The sequence below is a fragment of the Pygoscelis adeliae genome, unplaced genomic scaffold (genome assembly GCF_000699105.1).
Source record: "Pygoscelis adeliae isolate BGI_AS28 unplaced genomic scaffold, ASM69910v1 Scaffold240, whole genome shotgun sequence".
Lineage (NCBI taxonomy): Eukaryota > Metazoa > Chordata > Aves > Sphenisciformes > Spheniscidae > Pygoscelis > Pygoscelis adeliae.
Window position 1 is genome coordinate 623,493 of NW_008824050.1, and position 22,805 is coordinate 646,297.

The 22,805-nt window shown below is 44.3% G+C and overlaps 1 protein-coding gene across 1 annotated transcript in view; it reads right to left on the bottom strand.

The window, feature by feature from the left end:
• Positions 1 to 22,805, bottom strand: part of LPHN3 (latrophilin 3) — a 331,880-nt gene that overhangs the window by 40,685 nt on the left and 268,390 nt on the right. The window contains exons 15-18 of the mRNA XM_009333609.1: positions 15,847 to 16,056; positions 15,121 to 15,341; positions 7,321 to 7,387; positions 5,837 to 5,928 (exon numbers count right to left, since the gene is read on the bottom strand). Coding sequence (XP_009331884.1) covers positions 5,837 to 5,928; positions 7,321 to 7,387; positions 15,121 to 15,341; positions 15,847 to 16,056 — 590 coding nt within the window. The remainder of the gene's footprint in view (positions 1 to 5,836; positions 5,929 to 7,320; positions 7,388 to 15,120; positions 15,342 to 15,846; positions 16,057 to 22,805) is intronic.

Here is a 22,805-nt window from a genome sequence, read left to right on the forward strand (position 1 = left end):
ATGGAAAAAAAAGGAGTATGGCGTGAGTTTTGTTTCAAGTCATAAACTTGGGAGAACATACACTTTTTTATTTATCCATTAAATCAGGGTCATGTGCCTTTAGTCCTGGGCCGTCTGAAGCTCCCACAGCAGCCAGTGAGCTGAGGGGGGCTCGTTTTGGTCAACTGCGGATTGATTTCTGAAGACTGCAGTGCAGGACATTTTTGCATCATCCCCATTAAAGGGATTTCAGCGTATGTTCTTGTGAATCCATCCACAATACCTAAAAAACATTCTCTCCTGCGTGTTCGGAATAAATACATTTTTTCCAGGGAATTTCAGGTTTTTGATATAGTGCTTATTCTGTTGTTGCAGAAGATGGGATGGGAGCAGGTTTCCACAAGAGGGAAGAAAGCTGCAACAAAACTACAGTGATTAATGCCAGGATTAAACTATCTCAAGGCCCCTAATTAATAGTGTCTCTTTAGCAATAAAAGGGGCTGCCAGCTAAGACTCTGGGTCTCCCTGTCTGAAAGAAAGAAAATTAAATTTCCAGGATGACTTTTGGGTCATCCGGACTTACAGCCCGACACGCTCCTCTTTGAAGAGGTCCCCACAAGTTGTGCTTTCTAAAGAGCATCCAGGTGGCCTATGGCACAAGCCAAGCTATATCCTGGCTAAAACAATAATGCAATAAAATGGTACAAAAAGAGAAGTGAGCTGACAAAGCCCTTCCTCTCCTGCCTTCTTTCTAGTGGGTCTGCAACTGCGCTTGGCAGCTATGGCCGATGCATCGCCCTTCCAAAGTAAATAAAATAAAATCTTGTTGCCACATACTGCAGCGCAGAAGAATGTCAGGAAGTCTGGTCTGGCCAGGGGAAATGTTAACAAACCCAACTGCAGCCAGGCAGCGCCGGGGGGAGAGGGGACGGGCGCCTGTGGTAACTTCAAAGGAAAGGTTATGTCTGTAAGGAAGAGAAAGGATGGCTTCTGGTCTCTACTAGGAGAAAGGAGGTTTCACCCTCTCCCTCCGGCCATTTGGAGATGCCCTCTGTAAATTCAGGTGCAGCAGCTGCTCAGCCCCATTGATGAATCCTTTCAATCTGCTTATATGACTTGCCTTTTATTAACTAAATAATTGCCCTCCCCACCCAATTTTCTACCAGTTTTCCATGTCAGTAACTAATGCACCCTACATAGTGCACAATAACAGGATACAGCAAAGACAGGACCTCAGATTTCAGTAGATATGGTTAAGAGCACATCTGGATTACCATCAGTGTAGCCCCTCTTTTTTTCCCCTTACTAATGCCACGATGACTCGAATGGGCAGTATTTAAATGGCTGCAGAACAAGCACTGTACTGCCACACAACACAAAGGCATTTGGGGAGGGGGTTCATCTGAAACCCTCCATTTTGCACAGAGAATGGGGGTTAAGCATCTGGAAACAAGTGGATGGTTTGTTGTGCTGCAGCATCTGGCATAGGTCGGATGAAAACCTGGTGTGTGAGGACCACAAGCAGCCACAGTACATGCCTGACCACCTGGAAAGGAGCTGATGGATGGAAAACTGAAGAACTGTGCTGGACTATTCACATATAGATGTATTTTCCTTTGTTACATAAGGCTTCCTACAGGAATGTGAATATAAAAAAGATTCAGCGTACTCCTGTCTGCGACAGTCTGAGACATTTCGCACATCTAACATCTACCCGGCACAATGGAAAAGTGCGAAGGAGAGAATTCGAGCTGCTTGACTCCAGAAATCACTCCACACGGCAGCAACCTCCGGTAAAACAGCCTCACAGCTGCTCTAAAGTATTCCAGCTGGTAATACGTCCTCGTGAGGAGCCATCTGCTAGCGAGAGTGCATCAATACCACACTGATATGCCTATAATCTCCACCTCGCAGGCTAGAGATGCAAGCAGCACAGCAGGCTTTTGCTATCCAAAAAGCTTGCATAGTCCCTGGCTTCAAAGATCTGTCTTCCCTGCAAGCTCATAAGGGCTGGGGGAATCAATCCTCCGAAACAACGCCTTCCCAGGTACATTTGTTGACAGTGAATCAGCTTGTGCTCACGAGCAATTTCGTGTATCCTTTGCATCCCACTTACACTCTCAGATGGGCCAGGAGTGAGATACAAGTGATGCGGGCAGAGCTACCAAAGACTAAATGATGCTCCTCGCTGCCCATCTCTGCTCACCTATGTTTGCCGACAAGCCACAAAGAGATGAAAGAGCAATGGCCACAGTAGACCTCGAGCGCCCAGAAACAGCTATTGGAAAAGGCTGGGAAGGAAAATCCTCTCCCACCCTGCATTTGGGGAGGCATGGGCAGAAGCTACATGCACCACCCAAAAGGCAGCCATTTTGGCATACTTATCTGCATCGCTTCATACTAAAGTGATCTTGAAAAGGCAGAAGAGATCCCCACCCTGGGTGAACCCTTAAAATTTGTGTTTAAACGTATTGAAGGAAGAACTCAAACTGAGCTTTTTCTAAAGATCCTTGGTAAAAGCATGCTACTCTTGGTGATGGTACCTGTTGTGAAACAGAAGCTAGTCTTCCCTCCTGGCATCAGTGGCAGGCACAGAAACTCTTGCAGCTCCGAACAACCTATCCCACGTACATGAGCTCACATCTTTTCCTGGCTACACACCTCAAAAGCAGGACTAGAGCATGAACCTTGCTGTCTCAGCGGGCACAATACACTGAATCGGCTCAGTACCAACCTGCCATACAGGGAGGATGCTCTCAGCACAGGGGGAAGGACCCACATATGTGGCTACCCTACTTCCCTCTTGAAAGCGCTGGCCTAAGCCAGAAAAGTTAACATGGGTAAAAAATAAAACAGCTCTGTACTCATCAAATCTCTTGCTGGGTAACCCCTGGGTAACCAGTGCTCGACCACGGGAATGTCAGATCCTCCCATGCTGGCACAATAATACAGGGACTGTTCCTGAAGGTTAGGGAAGTTTATTTTTACAACTTTGCATAGTGCCTACAAATCTTTCAGCCACACAGCATCTGGTTCAGGCACTGCCCTTTGAATGGCTTTTCTGTTGGTGCAGTAATTAAAGGTATCCCAGGTGACACCTGATCTCTTATCAAGTTCATTATTTTAAGTGGAGTTATTTGGCTCTCTATTTTCTATACTTCATAATGTATTTCTAACCTTTAAAGTGACATAGGCAAGCACCAGATTGCAGGGGCGCTTATTAACAGCCTATTAAAATATTTTATGGTTTTTATTTTTACGTTGCCATAGGGAATCCAGTATTTTGCTGTTGTTGAACAGGCTCAGGATTTATGTTGCGAGAGCTTCACCACAGCCTAACACAGAGCAGCGCTAGGAAATGAACTGGGAGAACAAACTCCCATTCAGCTCCCCGTGTACCATAAAGCTGTCACATGCAGATGGCAGCAAGGGGCCCTCCAATGCAGGCCCTCGGTTTGGTTTGGTTTTTTAAATATAAACCGGTAAGACAAGATGCAAGGCTCTGTGACCACTTTGAGAGCCAGCAAAGGCAGTACGCATCTTGAGAAACAGATCTGGGTGTCTTTTCATCAACCGTATAGATCCATGGAGGTAAGCTCAGAAAGGATCTTCCTGGTCACCTGTGAAATAATGTGGTCTGTGGCTTTTTATTCCAGAGCTGCCGTACTACATCCATATTTTGCAACTGAGTTAGAGCCAATGACTTTGGAAGAAGATCACGATCTTACCTAGAAGATGACTATGATTTTACCTAGAAGACGGCTATGATCTTTCCTAAAAGTTTTCCAGAGATTGCAAGCCGCTCACATCCCTAGGAAAGCTCCCTCAAAGGTGAATTCCCTTCTCTATTAAAAATCTGTACCTTCTCCTAACTCAAGCATATCCAATATTGAGACACACATGCCTTGGATTTAGAGACTTAACTTTGTCCTGTTTTACGTATTCAGAAATTACAATCAAGTCCCTTCTGAAATTCTTGTTTTGATAAACTTCCTAGGGTGAGCTTGGGGTCTTCCCAAGTTTACATTATGTTTCTCTTATTTTTCCACGCATAAAAAATCATTTGTAATGAAGCAACATGTTTGGAAGGGTATCAGCATCATACTTAGAAGTATTTTAATTGCTTGTGTTTTCAAAATGTTTTAATGAAGTCAAATCAGGAATAGACACTCATCTGCCAAAGAACCTATAAAATATTTTACAATAGCATTATAATTGACGTAACTGGTTGTATAAATTCCTGGCATTTTAAACAAAGATACTAGAGATTAGCACAAGCAAGATTATTCAGTAGGTAATTATTATTTCTGCTTTAATTATAAGGGCTTTATTTTTTGTCCCCAGTTTTTAATTTAAATGTCATACTGCAAGGCTTTCTAGACAGATTTTGTGTGGGTAACCTTAGAAAGACTGTTCTCAGCGAGCAGTCCCATAGCACTAATGCATGACGAGTAGTCATATTCATAAGTGTTATTAAATGTACCATTCCTTTAACACCTCATCCAAGACCAAATGAAAGACTATCACGCTGGGATCAGTCCTGGACATTCAGGAGGGACTGCTCTTCCAATTGCATCTTATAGCTGAGCGGTGGCAGGAGAAACAGAGGCACACCGCAGAGCAGCCTGCCTGCAACCTGGGCAGGGACAGACATGGCAAACGAGCACCCTGCGGGTCCCCGAGCTCACTGGGGTCTCCTGCATTTGTACAGGCTCTGGTCCCCTTTCCTCCCAACCCTCAAAGAAGCAGCTGCACCTAAGAAACTAAAACTTCACCCAAAGGACCATGCCAGGTCATGGCACACCGGCGGCATTGCAAGCCTTGCCTGCTGAGGAAGTTTTAAGGGGAGACTGACCTAGTTTAAATTAAAGCCGCATCTGCAAGAGCGGCTCAGTGGTAAGAATAAAACCTTGCTGAGAACTGCCTTGCAACTGTGCAATTCAGTCATCTCCTAACAAGCTCCCCTCATGCTTCTTCTCCTGCTCCCACCACGGAAGACAGAGGAGAACCAACTTCCAGCCGTATTGCACAACGCTTTCTTTTCCTGGGCGGGCAGTAGAGCCTTGACTCCCAACAACTTCCTCATCCTGAAGTTCATTAGATAGTTTTGTTGATTAGGAGACTTCCCATCTTATCACGCGCTGCACCTGAAATCCCACCTGTATTTTTGAAGCGAGTAATTAAAGCCAGAGGTACTTGAATAAACAGGCACTAACGGAGACTAATATTCTATCAATATAATGAAGCAGCTTGCTAGACAGTAAGATGCCCAGGCTCAGACGTTAACCAAGTCCAAGGGCAAAACATGCCTTGGCTGGCAAGCACATCTTCTGATGTGGGCACTCCCAGGTAAACCCCCAGTAACCTTGCTGAAACTAATCAGATTCTGGGGAGAATTTGGGTCATTAAATCTGTCAGGGGCCAAAACAAACAGAAAAGAAGTAAGGCTGCTGCCCTCAGAGCACAGAGAAATAGTAATGATCAACAGTTTCAACACCTTCCCTGTAGAGACTGCAATAATTAGCCAGTAATTATCTGGCATGATTTCCTTTTACGTATAGGGACTAGGAGGTTACCTGCTTCAAGGACAGAAAATGCAACTTTGCTTCCTTCACGCAAAATTGAATGGAAAATGCCACCATTGGCAGCCAAATCCCAATAAAGACAGTGCTTCATCATCAGCCACTTGTTGGTACCTATTAGAAACCACTCTGCAGTGCCATAACCCAGTATTGCCCCTGGTTATCACTGCTGCCAGCAGAGTTGGTTCCACTGTACGCCCCTCAGAGAGGAACGGGGCCATAAACAGCAAAAGACAGAAACAGGCAGAGAGAAAGAAAAACACCCAACCACTTACTTGATATTGTCAAGACATCCAGATTCGGGTTTTAGTATGGCAGTATGATGAAACATTTTATAGAGAGCGATCCCAAGGAAGATGACATTAAGCTGCAATGGGGGGCAAGGAAAAAAAAAAGGGTTACATGACACAGCACAACATGATGGGGAGAAAGTAAGCTGCTTCTCTCTAACAGATGAGTTGCTATAGGATATTAGCTCTCGCTACAGTTTTATAGAGACTGAATCACAGGAAATTGCCAAGCATTTTATAAGGTAAGCTGGCCTGTAGACTGTAGGACTAGTGATGCCACAGTGCTGTTAAAGCTGTGGCGCTGCATATGTTACTGATACAGGGCTGATTCCAACATCAACAGTAGTGCTTCAAATGATGTTACAGAAAATTAAAAATAATTGCTGTAATAGCTCTTCTGTGTCTGAGTACAGTTGTGAGAAGTCATTCCAAGCACCTTGCTTAGCTGGCCCCACTGTAATGAAGCAAAAAAGCATCTTTTTCTGTGAATATACCTTTTAAATAAGGTGTAACGGGGGAGATGGACAGGGAAATCATGACTGCTGAAGATGCTTAGCACAATGCAAAGTTGAAAAATAAAAAGGAAAAAGAGTTTGATTTGTTCTGTAAAAGATGTGATGGTGTTTCAATGCCTCAGTGTTAACAAGGCTGCCAATTCCTGGAAAGGACTTCCCCCAAAAGCCCAGGCCAGGATGAGAGACATAATCAAAAAGGGAAGATATCTTTTTATGAATGAATTGCTTAAGGGGGAAAAAACCCAACAGTTGTAGCTGGTGACGCGACCCCCTCCCTGATGTGGAAGGCTGCTGAAATGGCCCCCAGTTGCAGGAGAAATAGGAGAAGTAGGGACAATGTCTGCATTGAAGTGAGAATGCCTGGTTTGCTGTGTTAGCCAAACTGTAGTCTATTCAAAACAAAGGATGGTTTATTTAAGCCATATTGTAGCGATTAAAGTATAAGAAAACTCCAGCTGCCTCTAAAGTTGGGTTCTCTTGGTACCTTGTTGCTGGTACGCTGGCAATGTGCTAACTGTGAAGTCACACGAGCTTCAACTTCTGCCAGGGAGGAAAAACCCCCATCAAACCTCTCTTCCAGTTTGGACTTTCTCTCATTCCCCCCCCCCGATTTCCCTTTTTTGCATGATTAATGCAAAGCTTCACTCTGGAATTCGAAAGGTGGGGGCGGGCAGTGAGTGGCATCAAAATAGAGTTTGGCACTTCTAAATGTCTAATGGTAGAAACCAAACTCTGCAAGCGCCCGCTCCAAAGCTCCCCGGCCTGTTTTGATCAAGTATTTTGCAATGCCAAGAGCCTCTCATAATAAGGGTCTAATTGCTTGTGCCAGGTGGGGTCAAAGAAGAACATGCCTTTCTCAAATTAATCTGTGTAAATTAAAGATAAAGAGTAAAGGGACAGCAAAAGTTTTATTTCTTGACCTGAGAGATGGAGCAGTTAATTAGGAGTTCTTACCATAATTATCAAGGTCGCTGGTCCTATAAAGCTCCAAATGAAGTAGGTGTCAAGTCGGAGCCAACATCTGTAATGAAACACAGGGGAGAGAAGGCATTCAAGGACTGCACCCAGGACATACATCAAGAGTGAGCGAGTGACAGAGAAGAATGTGAGCTGCAAAACACGCCGGTGGGAGACAGGAAATATTACATTGCTTGTTCATTTAAATGCTGAATTATGTGCCCAATTTCTGACAGCGCTATTGATGGAGTAAGATAATTACCTCTGGAGGAAGTAGGGAGAAAATGGCACAAGGCCTACTTGCTAAGGCTTTCTGCATCTGTCTGAAAAAAACCTTAAAACTGTGGGTTTTTTTAAGGAAGGGGACTGATGAGCATCCATGGAGCTTCTTCTTCGCTTTAAGCTCCTCTTCCCTCTCCAGCTCTGATGCAACGTAAGCTGTCTGTCAACTGTCAAGTGAGATAACATTTCTCCAGCAAGCAGATCAGAGCAAATTTGGTGCAACCAGGAACCACGATTTGGATAACAGAAGCTGAGGTTTCAGCAACCTCAGCAACCAATTAGGTTCAGCAACTTCCCCTTTAGAGCATTTTATTTCCCTGAACCTCCGGAGTGTTTTGTTTCCACTAATGTTTCGAGGGTTGCATATGGTCTGCGCTATCACATGAAGTTGATTCATGGCCTAAAACTAAATTATTAATCGCTTAATTTCAACCACATTTAATACTCCCCACATTTTTTAAGGCCCCTGGGAAATTACATTTCCATTCCTAGTTCATTCCAGGCGACAGGAAGATAAAATGGAAGTGACTGGTTACAAGACAGACGAATATAAATTCAAAGAAAGTTTTACACGATGTTTAAAATAATAATATCTTGTCGTGTTTGCACCGCTGCAAATCACAGCTCCGTTTATACACAGAGGACTAAGAAAGCATAAAACCACTCTTATACTAAACATCCGATGGAATTTCATAATTAGGCAAGCGACAGAACTGTATATATGAATTTATCATGGTGGAAGAGATAGCAGTTCTCACAAATGACAGCTCTAGCGCACGTGCTTAATGTTTTTTCCCTTCCAATGGACTTTGCAACAGGCAGAAAGGTCTGTGCCAGCAGCCCCACAGAAGAGATCAGCAGGAGCTGCCTGCCGAGAGAATAAAACATGCCCTGAACCTCTACGACTGGGAGAAGCCAAGATATGAATAAATTCAAAGATGTGGATAAAGCTTCTCACTTCCCTCCCTGACCATATAAATTTCAGGTCTTGTCAGTGTTAAAGATGTATTGAGAGATATATATATATGGTCGTACCGCTATTTGTCACAAATTAAAATACCGTCACTTCCGTGACCATCACTCCTGAACTGCCTCTGCAGCTGTTCATCCAAAATCTTCATGTGACAGCATCAAAATCTTAATGCGAGAGGCAAACAGAGGCTTTCAGAGCAATTGCAGGGAAATCTTGTTTCCTCTGCGGCTGCTGAAGTTCAAGGTGATTTAGATGCAGCTGGTAATGGAACAACATGAGCGACTAGAAATTATTTGAGTCTGATTTCCTATAGGAAAGGGTTTATGCGATCATGACATCTGTGTATCACCCGTAATAACATCTGAAATGTCGCCCAATTGCAACTAGATTTGACAGAAGAATAGAGGTTTCAAGGATAATGAAGTCCCTGTAAAAAGTCGTCCCCCCATCCCTGAAAAAAGACATCCGCATAGCAGCAGCTCACACATTACACGGCATTTCAGACTAGGTAGGTATAATACCTACCCCATCCCACAGGAAAAAAGTGTAACTAGTGCTTATGCCTCAGGTTGCCACATATAAATCAGGGAATACGCAGCCCCACAACTTTTTTCTACTGATAATAAGAGTGCTGGTGTGTGGGAGAGGACTCAGAGGGTTGTTATTTTTTTTTTTTAAGTAAAACATTTTGAACTTTTTTGCCAGTAAGTCGACCCCCCATCCCTGAAAAAAGACATCCGCATAGCAGCAGCTCAAGCAGCTCACACATTACACGGCATTTCAGACTTAATACCTACCCCATCCCACAGGAAAAAAGTGTAACTAGTGCTTATGCCTCAGGTTGCCACATATAAATCAGGGAATACGCAGCCCCACAACTTTTTTCTACTGATAATAAGAGTGCTGGTGTGTGGGAGAGGACTCAGAGGGTTGTTATTTTTTTTTTTTAAGTAAAACATTTTGAACTTTTTTGCCAGTTTAACATCCAAAACATCCCCCAGCCCCTGCTGCACAGGAGTCAGGAGCACAGTGTGTTTTAATTGCCAAGCGACCTGGTTTTCCTTCAGCACAAAGAGCGAATCAGCTCTTGGAAAGCCCAGGGAAGAGGAAAGACATAAACCCTCTCTTTACTCCTTAAAGCATGATGGCCAGCCACATGGTCACATCTGGTTTTGAATGCATACAGATTGAGACACGCGGAAAATTGGTGAAAGCTGAAATACAGCACGAGGGAAAAGTCGTGTCGGGCTGAGCAAAGAAGCGCGAAGCAACTGGTTTCCTTTCCAGCCAGCTAAATGGATGAAATTTTCCATCCTGTTCCGCTAAAAAATCTGTCTTTTCAGTTGTGGAGCACAATTCAGTGACAAGAGATGAATGTTGTGGATGGGAAACAGCTGAGGAGCCAGGTCCTGCCCTTGGGGTAAGCAGGGGGACAGGCATGGAGCAAAAGGGTCCCCTTCCAATGAGAAATGGCTTCATCTAAGCAAGAGTACAGCTTGCGAAAACCAGAGAAGGCTTTCTTTCACCTCTCTGCATGCTTTAAAGAACGTGATGTCATTTTTTTATTTGTCTGAATAGAAAAATCACCTTTCTATGAAACTGTGTATGACACTCAGTCTTGGGCGACTAAACGGAAAGCTGCAGGACTGCCTCTAATCCACAGAGGGACTTTAAAAAGCCTTTTTTTTTTGTGGTCATCAGGAAGAGATGCAACTTTGAACCCGTTTAAGTCATACCTCATTAAAAATGCAAATTAAGACCAAAACATCAAAACACAGGCATCCCGCCAATTGCGTTGAGGAGCTGTAAATTGCTAATCAGACAAGTACCACACTGAGCTTTTCTTCCCGTAAAAGACAAAACCCACATGCACAATGAGCTGCATAAATGAGCTCCTCAAAACAAGGAAGCAATCAGGCAACTCACTTCTTAAAGTTGCTAATCTTGGGCTGCTGAGTTACTTCTGACCCCCCACGCGCAGCTGCACCGTGAACACGGACTTGCCGCATTACAAGTTTAGACTCTGCTGCCATTAAGCGAACAAGCTGCTTCAGGGCTCAGTACAAGGCAGAGTGGGTTATCTGAAAGTCTGCAGATGCAGGGAATGCTGCTTAAAACCCCACTGCTTCTTTCAAGAGTCGCACCAACATATTCGGTGCTCGTAACAAGCTCCGTGGCGCTGCTTTCCTTTACTTTTTAATTTCCTCCTTTTCCACAATGACAAGGCGCTATATTCACCTAAAGCTTTTCCCAAGTAATAAAGACTACAAAGAGTTTACTCTATTTTCTGCATGAGGAGAAACCAAATACTAAACTATCCCTGGTGTGCATTAAATATAACCAATAAACAATCATTAGCTGCCATTGGACCATAAAATTTGAAGAGCCCTAAACATATCATGTTGTTCATGGGAGCTCAGCGGTTTGTTTCACGTGGCTATACAGCCTCCTTGTCTGGGTGCGGTAATGGGATATGTATGCACAAGACATGCCTTTCAAGGGTGCAATATAGGTTCTGTTTAATGCAGTCCAGCGTCCACATTGCTCATGCTTCCTCCTCCAAATACCCGGCACGAACACTGAAAATAAAACAAGTTCAGTGGAGCCACCCAAGACAGACCGTATTGTTAGAAGCTATTTTCCGAGCAACATTAACATGCATAAAATGTCGGCAGCTGGCTGATGGACTTGGAGGCTGTGTACATACACCGGGCTTTCATTTTGCTTTCTGACAGCTGGACTGCTTACCATGTATATATCCTGCTTTATAGCATACCAAAAGGGGGAAGCGGGGGGGAGAAACAATAGAGAGATTCCTGTCACAATGAATTTGATCACCAGTGGATTAATATACCTACAAGTACGTTTTCTAAAGTATATTGAACCATTCAAAGCATAGTCATTTTCCTCTGAGGTTTGTAAGAGGCATTGATATGAAACCCAGGACAGTATGGGAATACGAAATAGCTTCTTGCTGTTGATTTTGGACGGCCTGCTACTTGAGTGAGTCCTCTCAAACGGAGGCTGCTAAAGTCTTAATCCAGCTTTTACTGAATTTTAGACACAAGTTATTTCCAAACACTAACAACAACTGCAAATACTATTTCCCTCTGCATTTCGCAGCATTGCCCACCACAATGCTTGACATCAGATCCATCCAGGAGATGGATGGATTTGGTTAACACACAGGACAAGGCAAATGATGTACCTTTTTAAAGCTGCAATCCCAGTATCTTCTTTTTTTGCAGCAAAACTTGAGATGTGGCCATTTAAGACTCAGCAGCTGAAGACCTGGCCCATAAGAAATGGTCACTTGGAAGTTCACGTAAGCATCGCCAGAATCGCTTTGGCAATGTTGGGGGACCACACTGTCTGCAGTGGGGCTTCCTGCTTCTCACCTTTACTTTAGAAATTACAATCAGAACAAGGTGAGATTCAACATTTCTGATTTATTTGAGGGAAAGGGCCAAACACGTCTCAGCTTGCTCACATGAATAGTCCCTGCTGGGCTGAATGGGATGATCTTTTAATAGAATCACTACGTTGCTGCTTGGTTATAAAAGCAAATTAATCTCCTAATATGAGTGGTTTGAACTGCCCTTAAACAAAAAAAAATAGTAAAAGGAAAAGGATCAATTCCAATCCTTGGAATAATTAAGTGTAAGAGAGTATCTTTACTGGGCAGCTACTCCAAAACACCAATATGAATACTAGGACATGGGATGCTCCAGAAAATCACAAGCACTAAGTGATGAGCAAAGACACAGAGAGAGGAACAATGTTCCTCATACTGTTCCTGGCTATGTAATCGGGGCATGTGTTAGAGGAGGGTTGGATTTAGAAAGGAAAATGAAATCAAGAAAACCTACATTGGGTGTCTAAGCAAATCATTCTGAGATGTATGAATGGTAGCACCAAATGCCAGGCAAAAAACAAATAACACTAACAGCTCCATAAGTCCTGCTTAAACAAATGCAATAAATAATGGAGGGAGGCAAGTAATATATTCCAGAGGATGTTTTACAAAACCTGGCAAAACCAAGCAACTTCTTGCAATCAAATTATGTATGCCTGGCATATAGTTCACTACAAATTCTAATCAGTTCTATCCTTCTAATAACATTATACAGAAAAATACATCATCATCTATCAACCAGATGGAGCATGATAGTTATACAAAACATATTGTATGTTTTTTATTTTCCACTATGAGAATGTGACAAAATTGTGCACTCTGGAATTAGAGATTATAAATAAATATTTTAGGCTCTGCAAATCTCTGTAAATATTTATTTGCAAAATATTATATATACATGTTTAATCATTAAAAATGCTACTTTATGCTGTGGGGAGGGAGAGAGATTTTACTGGCACAGACATAGGACTGCTGCCTCCTCAACACAAAGACAACAAAGTTTTGTTGTTCGCCTCCAGCGAATTTCAGCCAAACTTTCTGTCTGTACCTCCCATGCCATGGAAACATTTGGGCACCCAAGGCCTGTTGGGAATAGGTAGAGTATCCCATGGAATATGTTTATTTTGCTGTGCTTCAGAAAGGTCCGTATATTCATTTAACAGGAGCAGAAACATTTCAGCAATGCAAAGCTGCCATGGTGCTTTATGGGAGCTGTGGTTAGGTGCTGTATGTTCCCAGTCTCTACAGCCAGCCTGCTATGTGCCACTATCTCCCACAATCTACAATGGTTCTCTGGTTGTCCCTACAGAGCATCATGAGGGACTTTGCAAAGATGAGGGCGGACGCAAATCAACTGCTGTCTCACATCCAAAGCAATACCCTGGTCTTGGGGATGTCCTTTTACTACGAGGGAACGAAGTAAGACATTCTCAACACCCAACAGTTATAGAGCACTGTAAGAGAACGCAGTTGGTGCTAGCTTTTATTGCAAACTAGCTGCAATGCTGGGTTTTCTTGGTAGGGAGCCCAAAACATTGAGAGAGAAGTCAAGAGGATCGCTCTGGTGCTACAAGCCCTGCAACAGTAACGCTGCAGAAGTCACAGAAGTCACAGTTCTGCCTTCACAGAACGTGGAAGGCAGCCACTAAAACACCAGACTGTGAACTGGGCCAGTGGGGATGCAGCTCCAGCAATGGCAGATGTGCAGGAGCATCTCAGCTGGCTTTCCAGGGAGCTGGACTCACGGCCTTTTGGCTGTAAAAATGTTTGAGGCTCAATGTGCTCCATGTAGGCCACCGTGAAGAGATAGGTCCTCTGTAGAAACACCCCAGTAAAAATAAATTTGTCTAAAGGGACAAGGCAGAATGTTTCAATACCTGATTCAATGAGGGCTTATATATCGCTCAAGAGGGGATGTGAACAGAAGAGTTGGTTGGGGCAGAAAGCAGGTGGCAGCTGATGGAAACAGTCTTCTCCAGAAACTGCAATCAGCTGTTGTGTTACTTTTTCTTTGCCCCCTAGGACTGTCAAAATTGGTTAAACTACTTTGGATAAATCGGTAGAGATCCTTGAAAACTTACTCCCTCCTACCTTTATCTGCGTGGGCCATTTCCTTTCCATGAAGTATGACATTTATACAAATTCAGGTTGCTATTCTCCTACCCATGAGAGGAACACGACACAAATATCCAGCTGGGATCCAAGCCTACCTGCTGGCATGGTAATGGATCATGAGCAGCTCCACTGCTCTACAGATTTGTTTCCGCAAGGAATCAGGTTCATATACGCCAATAAGATTTCAGGCAAAAATTTTGCAGTTGAATTTAACAGAATACCAACTGCTGCCATGGCCTGACCCGACCTATGCTAAAAAAGAGCTTTAAAAACACCACCGGCTCATTGCTATGTGTGCCTTCAGATTGAGCCCTTAACTCAGTTAAAATGACAGGGGAAAGGCAGCCTGACATGGGAAAGCAAAAAAAAAAGTCAATAAAAACACATTGTTAGTGCTATTGTAACAAATCTGGCAAAGAAAATCAAAGGTTTGATTTTCCTTTTGTTTTCCATTAGCTGGTGTTGCATGATCATCTAAATTGTGCTTTGATACCAGCTTCAGCAATGTTAAAAACATTTAAGAATATTCATAATGATAAACGATGTAGCTGTTCCGATTTGCAAAGAGTCTAATGCACTCCACAGTCACCACCTATTTTGCTTACAGGCTCTGTTAATTTGATAGAACACTTAAAAAAGAAGAAGAAAGCAGTGTTTCATAATCCAAATGAGAAATACTCTTTGGTTAAAAAAGGATGACCTTGCTGATATAGTACCAAACTGAGACTTGGGACAGCCATCTCTGTTGATGTTATGTAATGATGTGATAAAATTTCCCCCGACTGACTTCCCCAAGAAAATACCTCTGCAAATCATTTCCTAGTGGGGAATTTGTCCTGTATCATCACGGACTGTGTCGGAGACACAGAGATAAGGCAAGGCATGCCTCCTGGCTGAGCTTTGCCTGCACAAGCCTCCTTTGCCTGCCAGGTCTCTGAGCTCTTCACTTCACTTTGTCGTCCCCACTTCCATCCCTCCTGACCAGGTCCAAGTAGTGCTAAGCCCCACTTACACTTTGTCCGTGCCATAGCTCCGGTAGTCCACTGCTGCTGATACAGCCACAATCAGTGCAGGCATGCCGTAGCCAACCAAATAGAAGTACTTCCTCCGGGAGTGTTCACTCTCGAAAACCTCCACCAGCATGATGTAGAGCTGCACACCCTCCAGGAACATCCAGGTGAAAGCCGCCAGGAAGAAGAAGTGCAGGAGGGCAGCAAAGACAGCACAGGCAATCTGCGTGTGGATTGAAAAGAGCAAGGGAAGGTGTTTGTACCATGCTGAATTAATGCAACAGTCAGGATTACTCTTACTCAGAGGTTTAATAAGAATGAGGGAGTTCTTATCTTCCCTCCTCCAAAGGAAGAACTTTTTTTTCACTTGTAAAATGTGTGTGAACTATTTTAAAATAGACACATCTCTGCATATATAAATTATATACAAAGACACAAAGGTAGGTATGCACACAATCTGGCAAATAAACATATAAAGGTGTACATAGTACAAGAGCATTTTTATAACCTGCTTATTAAACATACACAATGCATTATTTACAAACAATGCACATACAGCCTCTGAAATCACAGCAGGCATCAGCAGTTAACAACCAGAGGCCCAACCCTGTGAGGACTCATGCATGGAATTAAGGCAGTGCTGAAATGTATCTCACTGCATGGTCAAACATCCCATACACACTGAGACGAGAGCCTGTGGCAGGAGCAGAAAGCGCTTTGCCTCTTACCGGCTGGTCAGTCCGGTTGATGCCGATGAGGAAAAGGAGTTCTGCCACGAAGAGGCTGATGCACAAGTTCTTGTGAATCGTGTTGCGGTCGCTCTGTAGCCCACGGAAGAAGCAGAAGGTGAAGATGCAGATCAGGAGGCAGACCAGTGAAAGCAGGATGCCAACCCACGTGATAAAGTCCAGGAGGAGGTCATGGACTGCATCGCTGTGCTGGAGATAAAACAAAAAAAAATCATCAGTCACATGCTGCATGACTTCTAATCCATCCCAGACACAGAGTGAAGTTGTCTGAGACCCTTCCCCAAATATTTGTATCCATTCACCAAGCTGCAGCACAAGACACCAGTAGCAAAAAGACTAAATGGACCTACACTTGAATCCTGCATCAAGAAAGCTGCAACCTAAAACACAGACTCCAAAGCGTCCGGCAAGCTGCAGGTGCCCTGAACAGACTCAAACCCAAAATATCCTAGAAACAATGATGCTGCTGTTGAAAATACTGAAATGTCATAGCTAGTCTTGCATGCAGCTCCATCTTTCGCAACCATGGCAAAGGAGCGGACACACAGTATAAAGAACCATCGAACACTCTGATTTTAGTGTAAAAATGTTTCATGCTAACAACATTGTGGAGATTACAACCTCAAGTCCACTACAACCATTTACCAACAGTGAAAAAAGACTCTCTTTAAATGTTCACAAATATGTATGAGCTTGGAGGCTTTGGACAGAAAGAGATCGCTTAAATGTCTTGGGTTTTTTTTTTTCCCCGGGGAAGGAGAAAGGAAGTTTGTTTTTTCTTTTTCAAACCCTGGAACTATATTTTAAAACTCCTGGGAAGTCAGACTGATCCCTGGAATGCTACCCAGAAAAAAAGACGGACCTTTCAACATGGATTTGCTTTTAAATTGTAACAGAACAGTGATTTTAAGACAGCCTGGAAAGTGAGTGATTCCCTGTGATGAACTTGTTAGCATGGTCTTACCCCAAAGGCATGCAAACATGGCCATTGCAGTGGCAAAGTTAGGCAACCCAGCAACAAAGCTTTGCAAGGGGCAGCATAGGTGTGCCTTGGCTCTGCTGATAAAACACCACTGGATTGCTCCTGGGCTTACACTGCACGTCCCTTCCAGAAAGAGGAGAGGGGTGCTGGGACCCTGACACTGAGGGTATCCCACCACCTTATTCCTTATTCAGGCTGTAAAACTTGCCCGTAACTCCCAAGTGTCCACCAGATGCAGTGAAATTAGAGATATCATTCCTTAGTAAAATGTAAATAAGAAATGAGAAATACACGGTGAGTCATGAGGCGGCTGCTCGGGGCTAAGTGGTTAGAGTCAATGAGCTGAGGGAAAGATTGGCTGGAAATCTCTAGGGGCTTTCCAAAAAGTCCAGAGAGGCTTGAAACCCAGCTTTGTGGTCCACCAGGCTGTGTTATAAGTGGTATTCACATTCCCCTCTACTTCTGGCATTTTGATGACTTAGGCATTATGTAGGCTGGCAAATACAATAGTGTCACACTTCAAAAAGCCAGGACAAACTGGAAACATTTTCCTCCCCGTGGAATAAAAGCTTATGACAGATGGAGGGAAAAGGTGATTAATTTATCCATTTTCTTTGCCTGCTTGCCAATGATAAAGCCACATCAAATGTCAGGCCTTTCCTGATATACACTCTGCTATGTCAGCACCTGTGAGAAACAACTCAAACCTTTCAGCTCTTTGGCTTTATCAGCATGAGTGATAGGCATCAAATGGTAATGAAAGATGGGGAGTGACTTTCCCCTCCATCTCTTCCATGCTGGAAGTTTTCTCTCCAGGGAGACTTGGAGGTGGAGAGATGAAGGCTCCTTTCCCCAAATGCTCTTGCAGCTCTTCCTGAGTATTTCCAATATCTAAGGAACTAGGGGTCGGAAGTCCAACAGAGAGGCAAGAAATCATTGTGTGCTTCCTGTAGATCATGACAGAAACACTTATTCCAGCCAGCTCCTCCAGCAGCACCCAGAAAACTGAGACGATGAAGCACACGTCATTCTCCTGCTGGCCGCACATTGCTTTATCTCAGTGTCATTCCAGCTCATCCATCCCTCTTAACTCAGTGCGAAAAAATGTTAATGCAAACCTTGCACCTTGCAAATCATTCCTTCTTTCATCCAAGGCTGCTGGGGAACAGCAGGAGAACATCTCCCTGAACAACCCTGCCAGCTCACCTGATTAAATCACCCTGCCAGGCCGAAGTGGCCATGAGCTCTTGGGCTGGGTGAGTGGGTCAAGGCAGTTAATGTGGGCAGATGCAAGGAGAAAGAAACCAGGCAGACTTTGGCCAGATACATCCATACCATCCAGATGCGGCCAACGGCACAGATTCATTCATCCCAAGACAAAGTTAGCCTGGCACAGGGAAAGCTATCTGAGGGCTTCTTCCCCTACATGAGATGAATTTCACAGGTCTCAGCTCATGTATCTCTCTCACAGAACCATAACTCTGCTGACTTTAAGACACAATGCAGGAATTAGGGGTGGTTTTGCTCCTGGAGAGGGATCCTGCCATCTAGGTTCATGGTCTTGCTCAGGGAAGGGCCCCTTGCCCATGAAGCTCACCACACTTAGCAAGAAACGCATTGCTGTATTATTATTACCACTCTTCCTACTCTTCTTTTTAGTATTAATCATAACGATAATACTGATTTTATGTACATAACACCCATCCCTGGAGTGCTGGGAAACAACCATAAAAACAAATTCTCCATAATTACAACCTCCCTCCCCAAACTCAACAAACTCACAAAAGAACAAACAAAAAGGAATAATAACAATAAACCGGGAACAAGAGAAATTTAAAAACACCTCAGGGGAAAAAAATATGAATTTGTAGCTTTTCTAGTAAAGTCGAAGAGAAGAAGTGAGCTGGATTTCAAAGGCTGGATGTGCTCTGTCCTGTTTGGGATGCCCAATTTCAGGTGCCACGGCAAAGGCGATGGGTCAGGGAGGAGTTGGTAAGCACTGGCATCCTTCCCACGGCACTGCCAACTGCCCCCAGGCCAGGCACATCCAGAGCTTTTACACCAGCAAGTCCAACAAAAGGGAATTTGCCTTTTGCTGGAGACTGAAACTTGCAAAATACTGCACTGCCACAGGCCACAAAGCAGAATAATATGGGAAAAGGAGGAATCGTGGTAATCACTCCTCAATGCCATGAGATTATCCTTGCCATCACCTGATTGCTATGTGACAAATAAGGGAGCAACGTACCTGGTTTATACAGCTGGTATATGGCGTTCCAGGGTTAAGTATGATAAATAGCACACCAAGATTTTGTGTCTGGGTCGCAGTCTCTGAGCCTGGTCCCTCAACTGCAGAGACATGCAAGAGGAGCAAATCTTCTCTTTACCCTGCCCAGCACTGTTCATGCACTCACTGACTGAGAATAAAATAACTTTGATGTATGTGCTAATGATATCCTTCCAGCACCCTGCAAGCCCTAGGGTCCCTAAGGAATGCAAAATACATCTGAAGCCACCAGTGTATTGATAACAGTCAGCTCTTGCTTCTTGATAATCTCCCCTGGGAGACCTGGGCAACTGCAAGAACCCATGGGAGATACCACACATCAGTCCACGGGACAATTTCCTGACAGCTTCAATCAAATACTTAGGCATGAGCCTGACCCAAAGCTCAGTGCAAGAACATTTCCCTGGCTTTGGAATAAAGCCCTGCTTTTGCTCCGGTGGGACCAAGAGCAGCGGGAGGAGAGCACTGATGGAAACCTGTGCAGGAGGAGTTACGGGAGCCCTGGTAGCAACCACAGCAGGGTGAGCAGGCAGCCTAGATATTATCCAGGCTGGGAAAATCAATGAGCAGCTCTGGCAGCGCCTGTACACCAGAGCTGAGCTAATAAAAACAAATCCCAGGGAATGTCAGCTTATGACAGAACGGCTCTCCCTGAGATGAACAGCCATTTCCTCCCTTATTAAAAACATCAGTGGAAGAAAACAGCAGCCAAATCGAGCTGCCAGCAGCAAAGGACACATTCCTTTGCCTAATCTGTCCCTCCAGGAATGGAAAGAGTAATATGTTTGAGGGTGGAAGAATAAGTAAGCAGTAAATAAAAACAGTGTCATCAACTAGCTAAGATATGACCACTTGGTGCCCGGTGGGAGCTGGCAGTGTGCTGGGCTGGGCAGAGACCCAAGTGGGACAGGTTTGAACTCCTGTGCACTGCTGATGCTGCTCCTCAGACTTGTAGCTATCTGGGACTGTGCGGGCTCCCTCTGCCCTTTTTGCCCCGTCACTGGTGTTGAGAGAGGATTACTGCTATGACCTGGCTGTGATGCTTCGTGGCTAAGTGCAAAGGGCTACTTAAGAAGGAAATGGTTTTGTAGATGTGCCAAAAGCATCAGCTGGGCTACATGGACTGGGAGGAAACCCCAAAGGGTCCTGCAGTGCATCTGGGCTGGCTAATGGCATCGCCTGATGTGGCTATGCAGGCATGAGAGGTTTTGAGGGGGCTTTCCCCCCGTCTGTGGCCAAGAGGGATATGTGCTGGGGAGATCCCACTGCTTTAGCACCCATCCTCTCCCTCTTCCCCAAGGATGCACTGAGGGAGGCAGGCAGCTCTGCTCCACAGCAGACACAGCACTCACGGACCTGGTACATATCCCCTTTGTGCTCTGCAAAGGCAATGCTGTCATGGGCACCATCAGGTCCTAACCCAGGAATAAAGAGAGCTTAATTCCCACCTGAAGCCCCCGTGCAACATCACTGTCTTCTGACTATGGTCATTTAAAATAAGGCTCAGATCACCAAGCACTCCTGCAAGGTGGTTTAGCCACCTTTCCTCTCCTTGCCTTAGTCCTCAAAGCTGCCTTCATATTCTGCACAGGCCACACAGACCGTCTTCTTCCTCCTCCACCTTCCTCAGCAAGATGAAGGCCTCCTAGCAGAACCCTTTCCCACAAACTTCTCCCCAAAATGCAGCAGCCTTCCAGTGACTTCCAGAAGCAGCAGCCAGCACAAGCTGCAGAAACCCCCACAGCCAGAATAAAGCGATTCGGGGGCAGGTGTGCACAGAGAAATGGGTACAGACCTCATGTCGCCATGTGTTACAACAGCTACTGTGGATATGGCGTGTGGCAAAAGCCCAGTGTTTCCATTGTACTCACCGACACCGCTGCAACTGAGATGCAGTTGAGGTGAGATTCAGTTGTGGAGAGGAGAGGCTTGGGACAATAATTGCATCCATCGTCCTGCCCTCCTGTGCTGACTGGATTTAGTAAAGCGCTGCAGCTCTGCTTACTCATAAGGCATCTCCAACCCAAGAAATGAGCTACGGCGGCTGTGCCAAACTCAGTGTAGACATCTACCCAGCCAAGCTGCCAGCTTGTTAATTTGAGTTCCTGGAAAAAATCTGGTCACAGCATCATCAGCTTCTGCAGTCGCACTGATGGTCTTACCCATCCCGGTGCCAGGAGACAGCTGGGACATGGCTCCACCACACCATGGCCACTACCTTCACTTTGGTCCTTGCATTCACCCTGCTCTCAGCCAGAAAGGAAGGGGGTAGAGAGAAATACAGCAAGGCTTAGTGCTTGCCAATGGGAGCTACTTGAATTGCGCATTTTAGAACAGAGGATCAGGAAACCCTAGGGGTGATACTGTCCCCATGCTCTGCAGCACAGCTCCGTACTGTGCAACTAGCCCTGGCTCGCAGATCAGAGAGTCAAGAAGGGTGATGCTAAGCAAATACGTACCCGTTGGACTGGGGAGAAAGCAAGCCGTGGCTAATAAGCTGCTGTGTGCTCAAATTTCTGACACCTGTAAGTGCTGAGCTAAGAAACTGCAAATTCAAGGACTCAAGAGTATGTCTTTCTGAAGCCAGGCTCTAAATGTTTTCAGGTAGGACACCCAGAAGTGGCTACCTGAGAAGATCTGGGTCAATGCCTCGGGGAACGCACAGACAGGGACCAGTGAGACGTCTAACCCAGCAGAACTAGAAACAGTAAGACACAACTAGGGCTCAACCCAAAACAACATGTGTCAAACTGAGGGTGGGGAACTCAAGGAACTCCCTGGAGCGACTTACTGCCCACCTAGACAAAAAGCTCAAGGATTGCTACCAGGTACAACTCTGAATCGACCCCATAGGCATAGATTACTTGACCTAATAGGTATATTTGACCTACGGGGTTGTTTGAGAATTAACCCCTTTGATGGTACAAATGATTTGTCTTGCAAAATTCATTATATAGCGGTTTTAGTAATTTAATTCTGCAGTTAGGGTTTTTTACAATCCTGCACCCACTTCTGCTTTCATTCACTGCTGTTCAGTCCCACAAGTGCTAATATATGGATAAGCCAGCACTGCAATAACTTCAGCTTGCTCTTTATATCTAAAAGGCTGTATTGCTTTAGGCAATGGACCACTGCATTCCATTTAGACTTCATATATTTTTATTCCTTTCTCTCCTTAGCTTTCCTTACGCTTCCATTCCCCAAATAATTAGCACAGTGTAATGTGTTTGTGGTATAGAATAACATCTGAAAGCTTCCGATTAATTGCTACAGTTAAAACACCTTTCTTTCCTCACACCCCCCCTCCCCACCTTTTCTTTTTTTTTATATTTATTTATTTATTTATTTATTTTTAAAAGAAGAGTAAGCTTTGGCATTCACTACATACTGATAAGAAACATTTATCTACCCTGAAGTACCTTTGCTTATTCTGTTTTGGGTGGTTTTTTTAATTGCATTTTCCCACCAGCTCTGAACTTGTTTTCTGGCTGTATATTTTTCCCATAGTACATTTAAGATGCATCTGCTATAGTTAATATGATGCAAAGCACAAGCTTATATGAAAAACAGCTTGTAAATGTTGAATAATTCTGCGGCAATTAGATAGGTAGAATGGCTTATTTAACTATGGGCTTTGTCCCATGGTATGGGACCCACCATGTTTTTATA